The sequence below is a fragment of the Sorex fumeus genome, unplaced genomic scaffold, assembly GCF_029834395.1.
Source record: "Sorex fumeus unplaced genomic scaffold, SorFum_2.1 ptg000043l, whole genome shotgun sequence".
NCBI classification, from domain to species: domain Eukaryota; kingdom Metazoa; phylum Chordata; class Mammalia; order Eulipotyphla; family Soricidae; genus Sorex; species Sorex fumeus.
The window spans coordinates 44,513,336-44,535,744 of record NW_026606100.1 but is presented as its reverse complement, the minus strand read 5'-3'; the positions used below and the strand labels follow the sequence as shown (position 1 = coordinate 44,535,744).

General features: G+C 38.0%; 1 protein-coding gene across 1 annotated transcript in view; it reads right to left on the bottom strand.

The window, feature by feature from the left end:
* The window catches only part of ATRNL1 (attractin like 1), a 788,116-nt gene that overhangs the window by 443,393 nt on the left and 322,314 nt on the right, over positions 1-22,409 (bottom strand). Inside the window, exon 26 of the mRNA XM_056120591.1 lies at positions 18,234-18,312. Coding sequence (XP_055976566.1) covers positions 18,234-18,312 — 79 coding nt within the window. The remainder of the gene's footprint in view (positions 1-18,233; positions 18,313-22,409) is intronic.

Sequence of the window (22,409 nt, the reverse complement as noted above, 5' to 3'; positions counted from 1 at the left end):
CATCTATTTGAGAAAAATGTTTTATACTCAATGACATAATAAAAAACTAGCTTCTACAGACAGTATATTTCTCTAATATTGATTAGAAGGTTATGTGCCTTGTATAGTATTTAAAAACAATTATGTATGGATTTTATTCGCCTTACAAGCGGCCAACATGGCCGACCCGAGTTCGATTCCTCCGCCCCTCTCGGAGAGCCCGGCAAGCTACCAAGAGTATTCGATATGCCAGACACAGTAACAACAAAGTCTCCAATGGAGACGTTACTGGGCCCGCTCGAGCAAATCGACGATCAACGGGAGGGCCTTTACCTTTACCTATGTATGGATTTTAGAAAGTCCAAGATAATATTCCAATTACAGACCTAGAAGACTTCATGTTGTCAGTATTTCAGATATAGTAAGAAAAATTAAATTAATATTTTTAGTAGACACTTTAAAAGAAAGATCTTGCAGGATCCTTCTAGCCTGTACCTTATTGAAATTAGTGTTATTTAACAGTATGATGACATTTCAAAGAGAAACATGTCTTCATTGGAGTCAAAAATTGAGTACAATAATTAAAAATTAGAATAGTCAAACGGAAGTTTAAAGCATGACTAATAATGCCTTTATTTTGTGATAATATTACATATTTGACTTTAAAATGCTGACAATGTGTAGGTTTAAAAGTTTGCTGCTATTTCATTTAAAATTAGTAGCGAATGGATAATTTTACATTCAAATTCATTGTAGGTCAATTTCCAGGGTAAGGAATTAGATCCAAGACATACAAATTGTTTTAGTTCCAGCTTAATAGTTCTTGGACCAAGCATGCAACACCTCCAAATTTCATAATACTGTCAGCCCAGTATCACAGTAAATCTAATGGGAAAGTTACAAAACAAACCACAAAGCTCAATGAGTGAAAACAAGAATACAGGAGGCTCAGCTAGCACCAACCCAGAAAATCCTCAGCCAGTGATTCAGTCACACCAGTGTGAGATAGAACAATGATCACAAATTTACTTTTATTGATCTAAGTCACAACAATTCCATTTGCCTTTGTGTTGTTACAAACATATGAAGTAATAATTTTTGTGCCTGCTAAGACGACAGGATGGAGTATTGGGTAGGAAACTGGGGACATTGAAGAGAAGGTCACACAGGTGGTGGGATTGGAGTTAGATCATTTTATGCCTGAGATAACTGCATTGTGAGCAACTTAGTAAATCACGGTGCTATAATATAAATTTTTTAAACTTGTAATAAAAGATAAAATGAAAATAACCTTAGCAATTAAAAACTACAAATTATTTTAAGAACAAAAAGTAGAAGACCTGTTTTTTAAGGGTCATATTGACACTGTTCTTTCACATTAGGATATGACACAGATTTCAAATTGCATGATATAGTGACTGTACAATTATAATCCTTCTGCACCAACATAAGAATGTTATCTTTAATTTAAATGAAGAAAATTAATTTTATTATTTCCCACTTGTTCAATCATGTCTCAATTTTACAACATAGATTAAAGCTGTTTGCCAATATTTTTATTTAACCCCATATGATTCTGGGCTAGCTTGCTGTGCCCTAAATTTCTTATTAAAATCTATTACAATTTTCCTTATAGGTTAATTATAAACTTGAATTCAAGTGACTTGAATTTTTGTGAGGCACTCCACTAAGAGTATGATTTTAAGACTTTGTTCTCAAAAGTATGTAACTATAATGGTATCTGAAAATTCTTATAAAAACTTTGAAAAAATATTCTATACATATTACTGTGCTATATAAATAAACTGTAGAGAAAATGTGATGTTTCATAAAACACTAGCTTATATATTTTGTCTCAATAGTTATAAAATATTTTAAGATAGTTGAATGGTACAATCTGCTCAACGGGAGGGTACATCTGGTATGCTACCATTAGCTAGAGTAATGTGGGAAAAAAGAACATTTGTTGATATTTCATTGTGTTTGCATCACACAACTTCTAGTGAAGTTGTTTTAGAGACACACATACACACACATTCATACACATGATGATAACACTGAGGACCCCAATGAAGAGGCAATTGAATGAGTGAACAGTAATGGAAATCTTGAATTCTGAAATACAGCATTAATTCAAAGAAAATACTTTTAATGCTAATAAAAAGAATATAAACTGGTGCTTGATTTGTTAACTGCCCAAGTTTACTTCCACTAGGCCAAAAGATTTCTATAAATATCTTCTATTTTTAATACCATGGTAGCACTGTCCTCCCATTGCTCACTGATTTGCTCGAGTGGACACCAGTAATGTCTCCATTGGGAGACTTGTTGTTACTGTTTTTGGCATATCAAATATGCCATGGGGAGCTTGCCAGGCTCTGCTGTGAGGGCAAGATACTCTCGATAGTTTGCCAGGCTCTCCAAGAGGGACAGAGGAATCAAACCTGGGTCAACTGCATGCAAGGCAAACGTCCTACCTGCTGTGCTATCGCTCCAGCCCTCTAATTTTAATATTTTTAATATTTTGAGAATTTTTTAATATTTTGAGAAATTACCAGAATGTTTCCCATAGAGGTGGAAATCATCAAAAGTCTCACCAATAGTGTACCAAGGTTGATTTTCTCCAAGCCTCTCCCCCAGTATTTGTTTTAAATAGGCTCAGCCTCAAGGCAAATTAGGAGAGAGAATTCTCAACATATTCAAAATGGATCTATTATATCTTGAATGAATGACTTCACTTGTAGGTATCCATGCAAAAAGAATATAGACACACACAAACAAAAATGCATGTCACTGCAGCACTATTTACAATACGTAGAAACAACCAATATATAGGAACAGTCAGTAATATGGTAACAACCCAGAGGCCAACAACAGAGAAATGGATAAAAACAATGAGGTATATGTTTGCATCACACAACTTCTAGTGAAATTGTTTTAGAGATACCCATACACACACATTCACATATACATGATGATAACACTGAGGATATTCACAGTGAATTATCACTCAACCCTTAGGAGACAAACAAGCACTGCCTTTTTTTTATTTTATTGAATCACCGTGAGATAGTTTCATGTTTAACTTACAATCACACAATGATCAAACACCCATCCCTCCACCGGTACACATTCCCCACACCAATATCCCCAGTATACACTCCCTTTCTCATGCTCCCCCTGCCTACACGGCAGACATGATTCCCCATAATCTCTCTGTACTTTTGGGCATTATGGTTTGCAATACAGACTCTGAGAGGTTATCATGTTTGATCCACTTTTGGGAATATATCCCGAGGATGCAAAAAAGCACAGCAGAAATGACATCTATACCTATATGTTCATTGCAGCTCTGTTCGCAATAGCCCAAATCTGGAAACAACACAAGCGCCTTAGAACAGATGACTGGTTCAAAAAACTTTAATACATCTACACAATGGAATACTATGCAGCTGTCAGGAGAGATGAAGTCATGAACTTTGCTTATAAATGGACAAACACTGCCTTTTATGACAATGTGAACAGAACTTGAAGGGGTCGTGCTAAGCGAAAAAGATCAGAAGGAGACAAACAATTATCAATGATGGCATTCATATGGGCTGGAGCGATAGCACAGCGGTAGGGTGTTTGCCTTGCGCGCAGCCAGCCCGGCCGAGCCGGGTTCGATTCCTCCGCCCCTCTCGGAGAGCCTGGCAAACTACCAAGAGTATTCAATATGCCAAACACAGTAACAAGAAGTCTCACAATGGAGACGTTACTGGGCCCGCTCGAGCAAATCGATGAACAACGGGAGGAGAGTGACAGTGGCATTCATATATGGGATCTAGAGAAGAAAAGCAAGAGACAGACAAAACCAAACAAAACAAACAGTGGGCTCAGACTGGAGAGCTATGGTCCTTAGGGGGGAAAGCAAGGAGGAAATCAAAGGGGGAGGGGCGCTGGTAAGTTAGAGGTGGGTGCAACGTGGTAACAGATATTTACAGAGGTGTGAAATGTTGAGGTATACCCTTGAGATATACACAACTGTGTTAAGCTGATTTTATCTGAACAAATAAAATAAAATAAAATCTCTTCCAGTAGTAAAATGAAAATTTTGTGATAGTAAATTAGCAGGAAATGAAAATATGCACTTAGGAAAATAGGAAGGAAAAATTATACCAGAGCCCAGCTACTCAAGAAGGAACAAGTTGGCAATATAACATGAGTCTGAATGGGCAGTGGCGATAAAGAATCAAGCTTTTATTGCTTGCCTTTATTTAAAGGCTTTGCAATAATATAACCATGAGAATATAAGTTCAGGATAACTAATATACTAAAATAGCTAATATTTCCAATATTAGATTCATGAATAAATCTAATGCAGTGTGAATTCATTATAGTCTCCTAATACTTCACCTACATACCACAATTAAAGTACACAAACCCTGAGTGAATGGCAATGAGCCAGATTAGACTATAATTATGCTAATAAAATAATTTAAAGGTAAATGTAGTACACTATGTAGCAAGAGCGCCAAGTGATTTCCAGAGTGTCATGTGCATTATTCCCAGTTATAAGCAGTGTGTCTTGGACCTGAGAAAGAAAAGTAGAATTGCTTCTCTTCCAAAGGAGAAATCAAAATCAACCAGAAAAAGCTTTTTCAAATTATCCTTTTTGAAATGTGCTCTTTAGCTGAGAAGCCCTATTACCGTGAATCACTACCAGGGATATGGGGGAGGGGGCGGGGGTGCAAACTTTCCAGAAGCTTCCATTTACTACCTATTTTCATTCTCCTTATAATGCTTGAATTATTGGGAAAGCCAATTCTTCAGGATGCTGGCCTTATTGTACAGCACATTTATTTCAAGATAAAAATACAAAGTAAGATACCGCAACACGGGTGAGATGACTAATTTTTTTGAGAACTATTAAGAAAAGCATAATTTAAGTATGTGCAGGTCATAAATGTAACTTCCTGGAAGCACATTTTCCCTTCAAATTAGAACAAGTAGAATATATTTTAAAATCTCACATAGGAGAGGACTTTTAACTCATAAAATTAATTATACGTACTAAGTCTAGACTAGGTTTGGATGCAAATACGTAAATGTCCAAGTGTTCACAACATATACTAGAGAGAAACTGCAGCGCGTATGGGGTAGTGATATGTTCAAGCACAGATGTCAAAATTATGGCACATTCTTTAAATGGGGTCAGTTCTTTTATATTAAGTAAGAGCTTAAAAAACATAGATGATGCTAACAAGGAAAGCTGGAACCCATTATCACCTACACTCAGTGTTTAATGTACCAAATCTTCATATTAATACAATTTGGAGAAATTCTCTTTCTGTGTGTATGGAAGTGAGAGTGTGACTGTGATATGTGTGTGTGTGTGAGAGAGAGATAGAAAGAGAGAGACGGACAGAGACAGAGAGAGCGCGTGCATATGCAGGGGAGAGGGAGACAGGAAGATAGTGGGAGATGAAGAGATGAACAAGCAGATGGAGGAGAAATATTTATTGGCAATTTTTTTTTGCTTTTTGGGTCACACCTGGCAATGCACAGGGGTTACTCCTGGATCTGCACTCAGGAGTTACTCCTGGCGGTGCTCAGGGGACCATATGGGATGCTGGGAATCGAACCCGGGTCAGCCGCGTGCAAGGCAAAGGTCCTACCCGCTGGGCTATCTCTCCAGCCCTTTATTGGCAATTTAAAACTGAACTTGGATTCAATCCTTGGCACCCCATGTGGCCCTCCAAACCTGCCAGAAGTGACCCCTAAGCACAGAGCCACGAGTAATCCCTGAGCACTGTTGGCATGCCCCCCCAAAAAAGAAAAACAAATAGGATAAAATAGAACATAGAATTTATACTCCATAAAAATTCATATCTGAATCCTTTAGTTCAGTGATTCTGACAGACGCACCCACACCTCTGTCAAAACAGAACCATGCCATGACCCTGGGGAGATTCTTGGGTGAGACCTCTGGTGTCCTTCCTAATTCCTCAGGCTCCATCTCCCACCTCAGCGAGAACCAGCTTTTACCACCTCAAGGTTCACTAGAATGAGTGTCGCCTGCTTCAGGACTTACACTGAAATCAGACAGTAAGCACTCTTTTTTTTTCAGTCTGATTTTTGCAAAAGACACAAGTCTTTTAAGTCTTTTTCAAGATCTAGCTTCAGTCTTGCAAAGCTCACCCAAATCACACCCCCTCCTCTGGCTGTGATAGTTGCTGTGTGCTGCGGCCTCATCCTTACTTTGCTCAGAGGTGCTAGGGAGCTAAGACTTTAGCACCTGAGCTGGGGTCAGACCCCAGGAGCTGAGTGCCAAAACCTTGCTGCCCCATCTCCTGGACAGATGGAGAATGTGGGGGTAACTGCCGGTCACACACCAAGGCAGGGAACAGGATTATGAATAGAGAAATTCTATTTCTCCCTGACTCCTCCACGGTTAATATAATTGCTGTGTTTATATTAAGCACATATATAATATTATCACCATGTTCTATATTGTGATACAAGGGACCACATGCCATTGTGGTCTGCTGTATCACAATACTTGACAAAAGTATTTTAGTAAGAGTAGCAAAATCTCAGGTAAGAGGACATCCTTTTTTCCTGTTTCTAGTCAGATATTTACATGTAGGATACAGATGACACTATACTAATTTCCAGACCAAATACATTTAAATAAAATACAAATTGATTTTTTTTTAATGTTCTGGGTCTGTTTTATTTTCTTTCTTTGGTTTTTGGGACCATATCCTGTGTTGCTCGGGGATTATTCCTGGTTCTGTGCTTGGGTCACTCCTAGCGGGGTTGGGGGATCATATGTGGCGCAGGAACTTGAACTCGGGTAAGGTCTGTGCAAATCAGGAGTCTTATCTGCTGGATTATTGCTCTGACTCTGACTTGAACTATTATAAAATCACAAAACTATATTACCAAGTAGAGGCACCATTTCACATAAGCATATGAGTAATCTGATTCTATTTAGCGGCAGCCTCCCTTCATTTATATTATCATTTACTAACAGTATCATTGGTGTCACTTATTGATAAACATCAGTGACTAATGGTGATAATTACTGCTGCATGATGGCATACTATGATTGATCAGGCATTTCCTAGTGGTTGCGAAGTGGTTTCACGCTGTTGTCTTCTGTTTCACTGATGTAATGGCATCAAGTATCTTTCCATACTCCGAAGTGCCCATTCAAATCTTCTGCTCAGTTTTAACTGCTTGTTTTGGCTTTTTATTTGATTTGTAAGATTTAGAGTTAGCTCTGAGTCTCTTGTCAGATATATGATTTGCAAATATTTCCTCTCAGTCTTTAGGCTGTCTCTTTTTTCTTTCTTGATGGTGTCACGTAAGGTACAATTTTTTTCAATTTTGATGAGTTCCAATTTATCTATGCATGTTTCTACTGTCACCTGTGTTTTAATGTCACATCTAGGAATCCTTCCAGGGCAAGGGAATTTGCAGTGTTTCCTTCAAAGACATATCGTTTCCTCTCCTAACACATCTCCTTACTAAGTGCATTTTTGTGTCTGGATCCAAATTCAGCTTTTTTGGAAATAGTTTGGATGTAAATACGCATCTTTAAAAGAGTTAAATGGTGTAGCATAAGTTAATAAAGACTGACTTTTCTCCAATTTTTGTTATCTTAGCATCCTTGGAAAAAACCATGGAACTCTAAGCTGACTGGATTCTCAATTCTACTCTATTAATCTTATACCCATTGTCAGGGCAATAACACACCAAATGTGTTACTACATTTTTGTAGTAAATTGAATTAAAAACACATGAGTTCTCAAGCTTTCTTCTTTGTCAAATCTGCTTTGACTATTCAGGGCCCATTATATGATTTTTTTCTCGATTCACTCAATGTTTCATCTGTCTCGTGACAAAGGTGATGGATAAATATTACAGACTCTTGTATAATCTGATTGTTTTTCCTGGAAAGTTATCTCCACCCTGGAGCAAGTTGTGATGAGAAACATCGGGACCCCTGAATTCCCAGCCTGCTCCCACTGGGGAAGAACTTCTGTCGTCTAACCAGGGGTTTGGAGGAGGAAGAAAGCATTAGATCTTGGCTGCTTCCCTGCAACGGGGCCTCTGCCCTCCAGAATGAGGCACGGACACAGGATAAGAAGCGCTCAGGAAACTGAGCCAGGAAAAGAAGAGAGTAGCTTCCAGCATCTCAAGAGCTACAGAAACTTTTTATTTGTGCTTTCAAATGAGACTAAGTAACTTAATTGAATAAATTTCCATATTACATATGCAACTAATACAGATTCTAGAAATTGAAATAGCTTTAAACGACTATTTTTAATATTTTTTTTCCTCCCGTCAGTTTGTCACAAATAAATGGAGGCCAGTGGAGTTTCTCTTGCTGCCAATTGGGAAGTCATCTCTTCTTCTGCTTTCTTATTCAGGCTTGAATCAAGATTTTGCCAGATTGGTTCATTAAAAGTTATCCTGTGAAGGTCACCTATTACTTACAAGCAGTTAAATCCAGTGGCCAATTTTGATTATAATTTTTCTTTAGCCAACAGTATTCTTTAAAATGTTAGTAATTATCTTTGCAAGGTGCTTGCTTTCACACTCTCTTTGCAGACTGCTTTGCTTCTTCCTCACTCCTTAAATGTCCTAGTCAGTTCAGGCGACTAGAACAAAACACCACAGACTGGTTTGCTTTAAACAGGGAAACAGTAGTGGAAACTGGAAGGGCAGGCTGCAGAGTATATTTGTTTCTGAGTGAGGTCCATTCCCAAACAGCATCAACTTGCTGTCTGCATAGATATAGCGGAAGATGAAAAAAAGAGACTCATGTTTCTTCCTGTTCTTTTTTAATTTTTTTTTTTTTTACTTTCTTGTTAGTGCTGGGGACACAGCTGTCGGGCCACAACTGGCTGTGCTCAGGGCTGACTTCAGGCCCTGCACTCAGGTACTTAATGTGGTTCAGCTATGTGTAAGGCAAATGGCTTATCTGTTATATGATCTATCTGGTCACTCTTTCTGTTCTTATAAGACCATTAATACCGCCATTCTGACTGACCAGTTTCATGTAAAGCAAGATATCTTCCAATAACTTTACAACTGATTTTCATTGCATTGGGGATTAGGGCTTCACTGATGAATTTGGAAGGAAATCCTGTACAAAAATATGTACAAAAAGTATCCTGTATATAATATTTATAATTGAATGCCTTATAGCCTCTTGCATGAGAGTTCTGAACTTATCTCCCCTGCTCATATCCATTTCCTCGTGAGAGAATCAATGTCTGGCTCCTTGAATGACTTAAGTTATTTGAACATCTAATAGACATCTCAAATGTGATCCATTCCAAAGCTAGATCCCCTCTTCCCACACCAACTTAAGTTGCAATCAACTCTGTAATCTATCCTGATAGCAACTTTATGTTATAGTAGCTCAAACAAAAACACCTCGGCATGATTCTTTGTTTACTGCCTTACTTATCTTGGGGCTTATGGGCTACAACCTATAGTGCTATGTGCTTCAGCGGCCATAAGAGGATCCAACCCAGTTTGGTTGCATGCAAGACAAACACCCTACACACTGTAATATCTCACTGGTCCTTGTTTTCCACCCTTTTGTCCACCTATTCCTACTATCCTCAAAACAGGCAAATGATAAAACCACCTCCCCTGCTTTCTCATGAACATAAGTCATCATTGTCTCTTACCAAGTTAAAATAGTTACATCCTAATGAGTCTTCTGGGATCTGCCACTGTTTACATGTAGTCTGTTCTCAACACTGCTATAGAATTATCAGTTAAAAGGGATAAGTCGTATTGCTTCCCTGCTGCAAACCCTCTGTCCCTCCAGGAGGGGAAGCCAAAGAGAGTTTCAGTGTCCATGTTGCATATTAGAATCAACAGCCGTCTTCAAAAACAGATACAAGTCACTAAGCCCCACAGAATAATGATTTACAGGGGGTGGAATAGATGGGTAGAACATAGGGTTATATAAATTTATATTGGAGGAGTTACAGGTGGTTCTAAAAGGCCAACTGGATTGAGAACGACTGGAGAGTCACAATGGAGAAAGAATTCCAAATATGGGTGAGCCATTGTTACGAATAATAATGTATATTATAATGATCAGTCTTTATATTATATAATCAAAATAATAACAGCTAACATTTGTGGAAGTAAGAAGAATGAGCACTTAGCATGCATTACCTCGTTTAGGACTAAAAACCTTATCAGTCCCATCATATTTAGTTGATTCTAAGACACATTTTATTATCTCTGAAATCTGATATCTTACAGTCAATGACTTCATACAGCCTCTGCTAGCCAGATGGCATTTGTGCTATAGCTGTCATGGCTGCGCAGACACAAACTTGATTATTCTACTCCGAGATACTTTGTGATCAAGCGAAATGTTTGACCCGAGTACAAAAGAAAAGCTATTTACGAAAAAACTGAACTAGGAATGTGCGCAAGTTTCAGCAAAATCCCAACCAACTTACTGTGCTCTGCTTTCCTGAAAACATATAGATGTGAATGACAGAAAATAAAATCAAGACTAATTCTCTGAGTCTCTTTAATTTGTACAAAATAAAATGTGAGGGGCCGCCAATGTACTTCGGGGCTGGGTGCAGTTACTGTACAGCCAGGCAGAGGGTTTGAGCAGGCAATGCTGCTTGAGCTCAGTGATATTGGGAACCACTAAGTAACTTGGTTCTGTGCTGGGGCCAGCAGAGCCTTATTTAGTGGTGCCAGGGAACTCCAGAACTGCACCCACCAATTCTGAGAGGCCCATGGGGTGTGAGAGATTGAATCTAGATACTTAATTACTCCTGGCTCAAATAAAATTTCAAGAGGTTTAGGGTTATACCCAACCCCCTTGAATGGGGCTACTTCAGACCTGGTGCTTGGTGGTCTTGAAAGGTGGTGCTCAGGGAAAGGATAGGATACTGGGAATCAAACCCTAGCCTCTGGCATGCAAAGCACACACGCTAGTCCACTGAATTATCTCCATCCCCCCAAACAAACACTTTTCCTAAGAGAGCATTGTGACAGAGTTTAATTGGCATTGTTTTGCTTTTTTGAATGCTATACAAATAGAGATGATGGTCTCAAAATGCTGAACAAAAGCAGCATATCTATCATACATATGCACATATAAGCAAGCAAGCTAAATTATAAGCTGTCAATGAACCAAACTTATTCAAACTCAGGCTATCTTTTTTTTTTGGAGGGGGGAGCTTTTTGGGTTACACCCTGTGATGTGCAGAGGTTACTCCTGGCTCTGCACTCATAAATTACTCCTGGCTCTACACTCAGAAATTATTCCTGGCGGTGCTCATATCCCATTACATATGGGATGCCGGGGAATCGAACCCAGGTCGGCCTCATGCAAGGCAAACGTCCTACCCACTGTATTATCACTCCAGCCCCATAAACTCAGGCTATCTTTGTATGAGTTGAAGAACTTTGTGAATTTGGGATCTCACGGGCAAGATGAAATTATTATCTCCCATATTCAGTTTTGTGGGGGAGACTCTCCAGACAGGTCTGGCAGTGCTACAGGGCGCTAGCGGAGCTTGAAGGTGGGATTTGAGGGACACAGGCACTGGCCTCAACCCTCAAGTCCTCTCCCCAGCTCCCACCATTCTTCCTTTGATGATGGCATATTCCACTCCTCAAACCCCTTCTACAGCAAACAGAAGTAACCTGTCTATGAAAACTCTGAAACCCAGGTTACAAGGTGAGAATCAGTTCATGTTTTAATCTCATAATCCCACAGATAGTTGACTAGGAAATTCTACATATGCTTATGCTAACTTGGTTTTTGTTTGTTTAGTTTTTTTTTTTCCCTTGTGGGCCACACCCAGAAATACTCAGGGCTTACTCCTGGCTCCATGATCAGGAATTACTCCTGGCAGTGCTCAGAGGACCATATGGGATGCTGGGGAGCAAATCCAGTTCAGCTGCGTGCAAGACAAACCCCCTACCAGCTATATATTTGCTCAACCCTGGTTTATGCTAAAGTTTCAAACCATTAAAAATATAAATAAGGTATGATATATATCCAAATTTCTAGTCAGATAGGCTAATGGGAGAAAAGCCATGGTAACCATTTTCTTTTTAATTTCATAAGAGTAAATGACAAACAAAATAAGTTAATAACTGCAAAGATAAACATTCATTTGTATAGCAAAAAAAAATTTGTTGTTTCTGGGCCACACCTGGCTGTGCTCAGATCTGACCCTGATTCCATGCTCGGGGATGGTCATTGCAGGGGGTGCTCAAGGGGCCAGATGTGGTGCCAGCATAGAGAGGGGATTGGTTCTCTACAAAACAAGCACCAGAACTCTTGCCAACCTCTTTGGCCAACACGTATACAATTTAATAACAATTTCTTCAAATGCATTTTTTAAAATATATATACAAAAAAGGACACGTTTAGGGTCAGAGAGAGCTCATTAGCTAGCTGTAGGGAAAGTTGGATCCCTCACACTGCATGATCCCCTAACACCCACTAAACTCTGAATATTATCAAGGGTGACCCCCCAAAATCAAAGATTAAAAAGTTCAGATAAATATTTTTAACAGTAAAATATTCAATATTCTTTAAGTATTAAGAAATTCTGCAGTAAACTGCCTGTGGTTTTTAATTCATCTTAAATTCTCTACAAAAAAAAACATAACATTTTATCATTATTCTCCTCACGCCGTGCCAAGTCCCCTCTCTCTAAATAAGTGATATGTCGAAAGAGGTGGAGTAATCCAGGTTGGAAAAATCATTGCATTAATAATATTAAGAAGCAAACTCAGTTACTACAAACCTCGTGGCACTGTATCACTAATTATTCAGTCATGACAAATCTTTGATAAAGTATAACTTACAGGGATTATTTATTTGGGTTTTTTCCTTGATAAAATAGCTAGATAGAGGAGGAAGAGTTAAAAATGCATATGGCTCTAGAAAACAACGTTGATGCTTACAGCTACTTAAACTCTATTTAAAGGGTTTAGCTTATTAAAAGGGTTTTAGCTTGCGTTACTTTAGTTGCATGATGCTAAATTTAATATACTGATTAAGTGGGCAGGGGAAAACAGCATCATGAGGAATATGCCAGTGACCCACTGGACATTGCCATATACCAGGCAATGTTTATAGCAATTTTTTAAACAGTGGAAAAGAGCATTCTACTAAGAGAGGTCATAGATCATATATCTCTCCTAATTTAAAAACATATATATCTGTGGGGGCTGGGGTGGGACACACCTGGCTGTTCTCAGGGTTACTCCTGGCTCTGCACTCAGGGATCACTACTGACAGGGTTCCAGGGACTATATGGGACACGGGGGATTGAACTCCAGTCAGCCGCCCTATGTTCTGTTCTACTGCTCTGGCCCTTCAATAATATATGTCTTAATATATATTTTAAATATTTTTCTTCTTTGGGGCCACACCTGGTGGTGTTCAGGGTCACCCCTAATACCCCTGGCGTTTGGGGAATATATCCAGTGGTATTTGCGAGACATGGAATGTCATAATGGATATCAAAATTGGGGTTCCTGCTAGCAGAGCATGCACTCAACCTGTCAATTGATCTCTCTGACCCTGATTTTTAAACTTTAAAGAACTGGAAGCTTAAGATAATTAGGAAAATATTTCTGGTACAAGCACTGTAATCATTCAAATACTAATATCAAGTTAATACAAAAATAACCTATTGCCCACATTATACATTTGCAGGTAGGTTTTTAACAGAAGCATACTATAGGTAAGGTATACCGAGACACTCCAATTATGTTGAAAGAAATGTTTCCAAATTTAAAAAATCAAATTATTGTAACTATAAGATATATATGATTTTTTCACTCTTGTGAATCAAATATAAGACTAAATATCTTCATTACTAAGCATAATAATATTTTGATAAATTTGTGCCTTGTGATACCTATTAAAAGCCCATATTTTAGTTTAAAAGTGAAGATTGTTAAGCACAACTATATTTCAAGAGAATCCTTTCAACATATACTTACTCCTAATGAATGTGTCTATAATGTAATCACTATCTAAAGCAGAATGTGTCTTCGAAACTAAATGTTTCCAGTATCTCTGTAATAAGCACCAGCTACAAAAATGAACTCATCTTTTTAGTGTTTTATAATATTTTCATGGATCAGAATTCTCTTATTGTTTCCATTCACTGGTACAAAAAAAAAGCTTGTATTTTTAGTAGTTATTATGCAAATGAGCTTGGGACTCCTACATTAAAAGATGATGTTAAAACTGGGGCCTTTCTATAGTTTCATATTTTTTTTTGTTTTTAAGAGCACCTAACATCTCAGGGGGGTTATTTAAAAGGCTTAACATTAATAATAGACTCTGATGTGAAAATTATACTACAAAACTCTGTCATGTACTTAGGAGAAAACACAATTTCAGAGAGCTTTTTTTTTATATTGGAGAGAAGGATATGATTTTTTTTTATTAGTGAAACACCATGAGGTACAGTTGTAGACTTACAAATTTTTGTGCTTGGATTTCAGTTATACAAGGATCAAGTACCCATCCCTCCACCAGTCCCCATAAAGACAGTCTACAGAATGGGAAAGGATATTCGCCCAATACACATCCGACAAGGGGTTGATATCAAGGATATACAAGGTACTGGTTGAACTCCACAAGAAGAAAACATCCAACCCCATCAAAAAATGGGGCTATGAAATGAACAGAAACTTTCTCAAAGAAAAAATCCGAATGGCTAAAAGGCACATGAGAAAATGCTCTACATCATTAATCATCAGAGAGCTTTTTAAGAAGCGACGTGCTGGGGGCTGGATATACTTTAAGGCACGTGCCCCGTGTGTTGCTGACCCAAGTGGGATCCTGGGCACCACGCGAGCACCACCAGGAGTGACTCCTGAGCAGAGAGCTAGAAGCAAGCACTGAGCACTACAAGCCAGGACTCCGAACCCAAACATAAAGAAATAGATCAATCAATCAATCAATCAATAATAAAATAAGTAACGTGCATAGAAAAAATTTTAAAATTCAAGGATTATTTAATTCAAAAGTCTCAATTTATAAAACAACTAGAACAATTTCTATAATAAATTTGCAGGACTTCTTGGAAGAATCCTTTTAATCTGTGGGGGAAAAGGACTGGGCTACCCCCAGTGGTGCTAGGGAAGGACTCCCAGTCTGGGGGCAGAGGAATTTACTCTAGTGCTTGGGAAACCAAGAGGTGCCAGGGGTTGAATAGGGGTCTTGAGTGCGGTAGGCAAGTGCCTAAAACCCCTGTACTGTCTCTCCAGCCCCCCATTTTTAATTTACCATGAAATATCATTCTACCCATCAGTTTTTCTGAGAGTTACAATAACAGATGTCTTAATGTCTCTGAGAAAGTAACGTACTCATATTAAAAAAAAACTATTTCTTTTTTGGTGACATTAACATTAATCCACTATTTAGAACTATATCAAGAGAGGATCTGTTTTTTTTTTAAATCATTACCTTCGTTTCTTATAAAGTGAACAACTGAGTGATCATAAAAGGTGTAATTAATTAAGTATCTGGGATTCTAAGACTAAAGTGACAATCCTTCAATAAAAATGGTTTTGTTTGTGTCTGTGGGGATGGGAAGGCATTTGCTCGCAAGTAGTGTTCAGGGATCCCCGAGGGCCAATCCCAGGGACATTTGGCGCGTGGGCCAGATGGTTCCCTGCCTGGGCCCCACAGTGCCACACTGTTCAGGTCCAACAGTGCTAGGAGCCATCAGGGCACAGGCAGCTCAGACACTTCTCTCAGGCAAGCCATGGATTCCAGGCCTGTGGGCTAACTCCCTGGTCTCAATCACACAGGCCACTTTAATCTCTGGCAGTCTCTAGAGTAACGTCTCTACTTTGGGCATAAAAATCTGAATGATTTCTAAGCTATTTAGAAGTTCGAATTTAAATGATTTTATAAAATTAAATAAGAAAATAAAAACTCCTCAAAACACTCTGTTTAGTTTTGGGGCCAGCACTCTTCAGGGCTTACTCCTGACTCTGTGCTCAGAAGGGAACACTTCTAATAGGCTTGGGGGGCCCTATGGGGTGCCAGGTACCAAACCTGGGCTGACCACGTGCAAGGCAAATGCCCTACTTGCAACAGCATCCCTCTGGCCCTAAAACATTTTTAACGTGTGATATGTCTGAACAAGACAAACATTTGATCTATATGCTTAATTATTTGGCACAACGCTTATAGGGATGTTTTCATGCCTCTTCAAACTATGTTACCACACCAGCTAAAACCCTGAAGTACAAATAAATCTTCACTACACTGGATATGACAGATACTGTATTTTGGAAGAGGTGGCAAATTAAATGCAAACATGACTAAATTCTTCAACAGAAAAACTCATTATCTCAGAAATCATTAGCCTAAGGAAATATCACCAGGACACAACAATACTTAGGAGCGTAGATTAGAACTGAAACACTATCTCCAATCCAGCCCCCACTTTATCTTTCTCTCTTCTCTCCATGTGCAACATCTATCTTTCAAGACTATTATTTCCAATCAAGAGATAAACCCAATTTGTATTTTAAAAACTGAAGTCATACCAGTCTATCAGAACTTTAGATTATATACCAACATGATATCGTGTCAACCAAAGCAATATGTCTTTTGAGAAGTATGAAGGTTTATAAGCAAATGTACTGCACACATTAGCTTTCTCAAGTAACTGTTGACCTTTCTAAAATTCGGTTATTACACAAGAACATTCCTCAATCTGTTGAAACCTCAAACTGGGAACTGACTCTATAGGGTAATTCCTTCACTTTAGGTGAAGGAAAATACAATTAACCAATATCCAGAAGCCAGTTAACGACAGATTATTTTCACACGGCTAAGTTTAAATAAATGTATTTTATAATCTTTAGTAGTCAGACATTTAAACATTGCTAGAATAATAACGTGGTACTCCAGACTGCCTGATTGATCCCATTTTTCTAATGATCAGACATAAATTGTTACTTGGCTCGACTCCATTATGGAACACCTTTCTACCACCAGCCATACACTTTTTTCCCCCTTCCTGAATCTATCATTTCACGTAACAGAATGTCCAACATGTAGAGTAGAGCATTTATCTCCGCACAGAATTCTGCTTCTTGCCAAATATTTGTATTTGATGAGCTCCTTTTCAATTGGATTACTTTTATAATAAGGTCATACCAAGTAATTTCACGCTGGTATTATACTGGACTTATACAGATGAAAACCAGACAGGTGCTGAGGGTTAGAAGGAATAATTTACTAGCAAGGAAGTGGTGTCACATTTGCAAATACACTGCTGGACATTTGAAAACAGAAGAAAAATTAAGAGCCCTAGTAATTCACTAATTCTGACACTTAGAATATTCTGAATTGTTCTTAAATACCTTTAAATCTGACATTTTTAAATCTGGAAACAAAGAAAGTGAAGAATTATATTGCTAAGTAAAATTTCACATATAAACAAATAAAATATACTAGAAAATGTAACAGTAATATTACTATTGTTACTAAAACACTATATTAATGCCAGTAAAGTACTAATAAAAGTAGAAAACAGCTTCTTCATGAATGTAGGAATATAAATCTACTATATATTTCTGCTCCTCAGATTATATTCCTTGGTTTATTTCAATTTACTAATATATACACTTTAGGTGAAGGAAAATACAATTAATTAATAAAGGAATTAATAAATTTATAGTTGTTCTTTCATAATACTCCTGTTTTGTTCTCAATTTTAAGACTATAAGAAACATCTGTGATTAATTTTTACGTGGGAATGTATCAAATTTAGGCATATTCCACATCTTCTTGGATTAGCAGTAATCACACAATGGATAAAACAGGTTTCAAAAGAAAAATTCTAGAAACTAAAAATAAAAATAGCATTCATCACCTAAATTGCAACTGTAATAAAAATAGTTCTGAGGCTTTAATAACTATCCAAATTAAAGATATTATGTATTAGTTATGAATCAACGGAATTAATACTTATATTCGTCTACAAATCCAAACACATTTTAAAACATGGCAATTAAGCTATGCTTCTACATCGTGTCAAAAATGGCAGTGACAGAAGATGTTCTAGGGCTTAAACAGTATTATATCTATTTGTCCAATTTTAATATGTAAAATTAACTTGAAAATATTTCTCTGGAAGTGGCAGGTTAATTGTGCAATAGAGACCCACATTGTTCAAGTCTTTAAACAAAAGATCGAATGTCACTAATACCTCTCTTCGACGAGAAGCCCAACATGTTTGCTTGATCTTCCATATCACAGCAGCCACCAGTAATAAGGATAAAAAACAACTGAAATATAGAACAAATAATTTTCCTTAACACTTAAGATATGTGATTAAATAATAAAAAATATATTGCTGAAGAAATACAGAGAAGTAAAACTCTGGATGATAACATAAAAATGATACATTAACAGTTATTTAATGCTCAGAAGTAAAATCAAAGTAGACAGCTAATATTATTTATATTTCTTTCTACACACTATATTTGATCTTTAAGATTTCTCTTTACATCAGTAGGAATTTAAAATTCAAACTGCACCGTATTTATGAGGCAACAGAAACCTATGTAGAACTGATGAGTCATAAAACAGCAAATTTATAAATTCAAACACCACGGATGTTCATTCACTTGACTTTGTTGTCAGCTAATTTAGATGTGAGACTATTCCAGTGTCTTTAACTAAAGATTCTGTCCTCCCTGCCACCTCCCAGACACAGAGCTATGTCTGAAGATATTTTTTTGATAATTACAATGGACAGGGGGTCCAATGGCAGCTAGAGAAAGAATCCAGGGGTGTGTATAAATACCTACAGTATATAGAAGAACTTGCCCCCAACAAAAAGAATTAACCGGTCCAAATGTAAGTCACAAGCGGCCAACATGGCCGACCCGAGTTCGATTCCTCCGCCCCTCTCGGAGAGCCCGGCAAGCTACCGAGAGTATTCGATATGCCAGACACAGTAACAACAAAGTCTCCAATGGAGACGTTACTGGGCCCGCTCGAGCAAATCGACGATCAACGGGAGGGCCTTTACCTTTTAAATGAAGTCTTAGTTAAGTTGAAAAAACCTGTATTATATTGATGTTTAAATAAAGAAATAAATCAGGGGCCAGAGTGATAGTACAGTTGGTAGGGCATTTGCTTTGCACTCAGCCTACCCAGGTTCCAACCTTGGCACCATATATGGTCCCCCAAGGAGCACTAGAAGTGATCCCTGAGCACAGAACCAGGATTAAGCCTTGAGCACTACCAAATATAGCACCCCCCCCAAAAAAAAGAAGTAATGAAAAAGAAACAATTCAGTTATAATATTTACACATATGACCACAGATATAAAGCATAATATGCAGTAAGTTTTGATAACATATGATATGCTGTCAGTATTAACTTGGGGTTGAAAAATCTCAAAACAGCAGTTTTATTGGCTCTGATGGATCAATCCCAAACTTGTAACACTGTTTATTTTCTCTCCTTTTGCTCTGTCCATCCAGAAGCAGACCAGGGCTACTACTAAATTTGGTTAGCACTACCAGACCTAAGTAGACTCCTTAATTGATAATCCTTGTATTTATTTGTCAAGGATTCACTCATAAGAGTGCAATTTCTGACTATTCCACTCTAGCCAGACCTTTAGTGTATTTTATTTCCCATTTCACTTGAAGAGAAGATCTTAGAATATCTTTTGATGATAATGATGACAGCAATTTCAGTGTCTATCCACGTAGTGTGAACACATTTCCAATACTCTGTCCGTTCTCAGTGTTGATAAGGTAAGTTTTCTAAGAACACTTAGAGATATGATATAACATTCTTATTTCACAAAAGATGAATCCAGTGCTCAGAGTCCATAGTGAGCTGCTTATACGGCAGTCATATTGAGGAACTAACAGAGCAGAAATTCTAATGCAACTTTAAGAGCCTGGCTGTTTCTTCATGTATTGTCTCACATTAGGAGCTTGTCTGCCAATTTACAAAAGTTGTATTTCCGTATCATATCCAGTCTCTAATCCTCTCTGCAGCATCAAGAAAGCAGATAAAAGGAGTGAAAAGTCACCAGTCCTAATATTTTCTAACACAACCACTAACCTTTTAAATTACTTTGGTTTTTGCATCATTATTATGAGGAGCAGGGGGGCACACCCAGCTATGCTCAGGGCTTACTCCTGATTCTGTGTTCATGACTCAGCCCTGGCAGAGCCTGGGACACCAGATGGGGTACTGGGAATTGAACTTGGGTCAGCCGCTTGCAAGGCAAGCTACCCTTGGACCATCCCTGAAACATTATATTCCTCCCTAATATTTATAAACCCTTTCTCTCTATTTCATCTTAGTTTACATTTCTAAGAAATGTTCAAAGACCATACATATTTCCTCAAAAAATAAAATCAAGAACCCTACTTAATTAGCCCCATAGCTTCCTCCAGATCAGAAGTACCCAACTCATTTGGCCTACTACTCCGTTTTCAGGAAAATAAAAAAACACTCAATGATGATACTGCCCACCACCCCAAATTTTACCTTCTTTAAGTGAACAAACAGAAAGAACCCCTGCCCCCAATCCAACCAAAGCTATTATTGCCTCACCCGCCATCTCAGTGGCCCCTAGGAGAGACTGTCACCCATTTTAGCAATCACCAATCTGGTTTGTCCTGTCAACCAAGTCAAGGTTCTCATCATCTCATAACCTGGCATCTGACTTGTAAACAAATGCAAACATTAACACTAGGATCCAGACAAAGTTCAGTGCTAGGGCACAAGCTTTCTCCACCATGACCAAAAAGATGTTACTATTAATGATTTAAACTTTAGGCAATATTGAACATGATCAAGGATATGTCTGTCACCATGTCTTTTTAGAAAAGATTTATTCTATAACAAACAATTTTCAGATCTTAATTCATAGTACCAGCTAGACAAAACTCTGTCTGAATATTTTATTCCAGTGAATTTCCTTCTTCAGGACATACTCTAATGTGAAGAGAGGGAAGATAATTAATTACTGCTCCCTCTTTTAAATTGTGGGTATCTTTAAAGTCTGTTCAAAACACAACACTTATATTTTTCCTTTACTCAGTGCAGTTTTTCTCATGGTTTCAACTTTGACCTCATCTGGAATTAGTTTCAGATCTATGTCCTTTGTTCTGAGAGCATCTAATTATTAGAAGAAATCTCAGAGATTATTTAGTTCAAATTCTTTCCCAGAAAAGAAATTCCCAGGGCAACTTTAACAGTGCATCACTCCTAATTAAATACTCATCATAGTGGAATGACTGATAATTCAGAGTTATGAGAATTTCATTTACAGGGTAACTCAAACTCCGTACATGCTCTTTTAAGCATCTTTCTAAGCTACCAGTTAGTGCTTCTCTGCTTCTGTCTTCTAGGTTACCTAGAATCAGCTGAAGTCTTTATTCGCTAAAACTTCAGTTTTGAAGTATCTGACTTAAGGAATAATATCTTTAGTAACCAGTGGCAGTTTTCAATCAGGAGAGTTTTGCTCTCCCTGACAAGTTTGACTTAGCACTCTTTCATAGCAAAGTGGGAAATACTGCTAACACCACGGGGTGCTGGAACACAACTGTGGGGGTCAGGGGTGATGCTAAGAGAGTAGCAGCCTCCTGTTGCTAGGGGATGCTTTCTGTTTGTTCAGTTTCTTGGGGTGGGGGCATGGCGGGGGACACTAAGTTTTGTTTGGTTTGGTTTGGTTTTTCCTGAAAAGGAGTGGCAGACCAAAAAAGTTTAGGAAGCTCTACCAGACCATTCTGGATGTCAACATTGAGTGGATATTGAGAAAGATGCTGGTAAAGATCTAGTAGTAATTCAACACTCCCTCTTCCTTCAAAAGAAGAAAAAATGGTGTGTGGGAGGGAGGGGAGGTTTCCGGTCCATCCTTCTAGTTGTGCTGAGAAACCCTGTTTCAGTCTAAATTATTACCAAGTTCTGAGACTGTCTTATTATACTCAGGTTAACACTATAATCTTCAAGATATGGCGCTGAAACTAGGTACTTTGAGTGTCGTCTGAGTAGCCCACTTTAATGATTTTAACGTGAGAGATAGAAATATCAAACCTGAACTGGAAAGACAGTACAGTGGGTAGGGCTCTTGCTTTGCACAAGGATGACCCAAGTTCAATCCTGGCAACCCACATGGTCCCCTGAGACCCACCAGGAATGTTCCATGAATGCAGAGCAGGGAGCAAGCCCTGAGCATCATCAGGTGTGCCCCTGCCTTCCCAAAAGTAAAGAAAACCAAACTTATTATGTCCAAACTAAACTCATAAATGCATTAAACCATTCTAAAATGCCTGCATTACATATAACAAAATTTATTTTATACTTGTCAATTAAAGCAACTCAAATACTTAAGTTTATCTTTATTTCT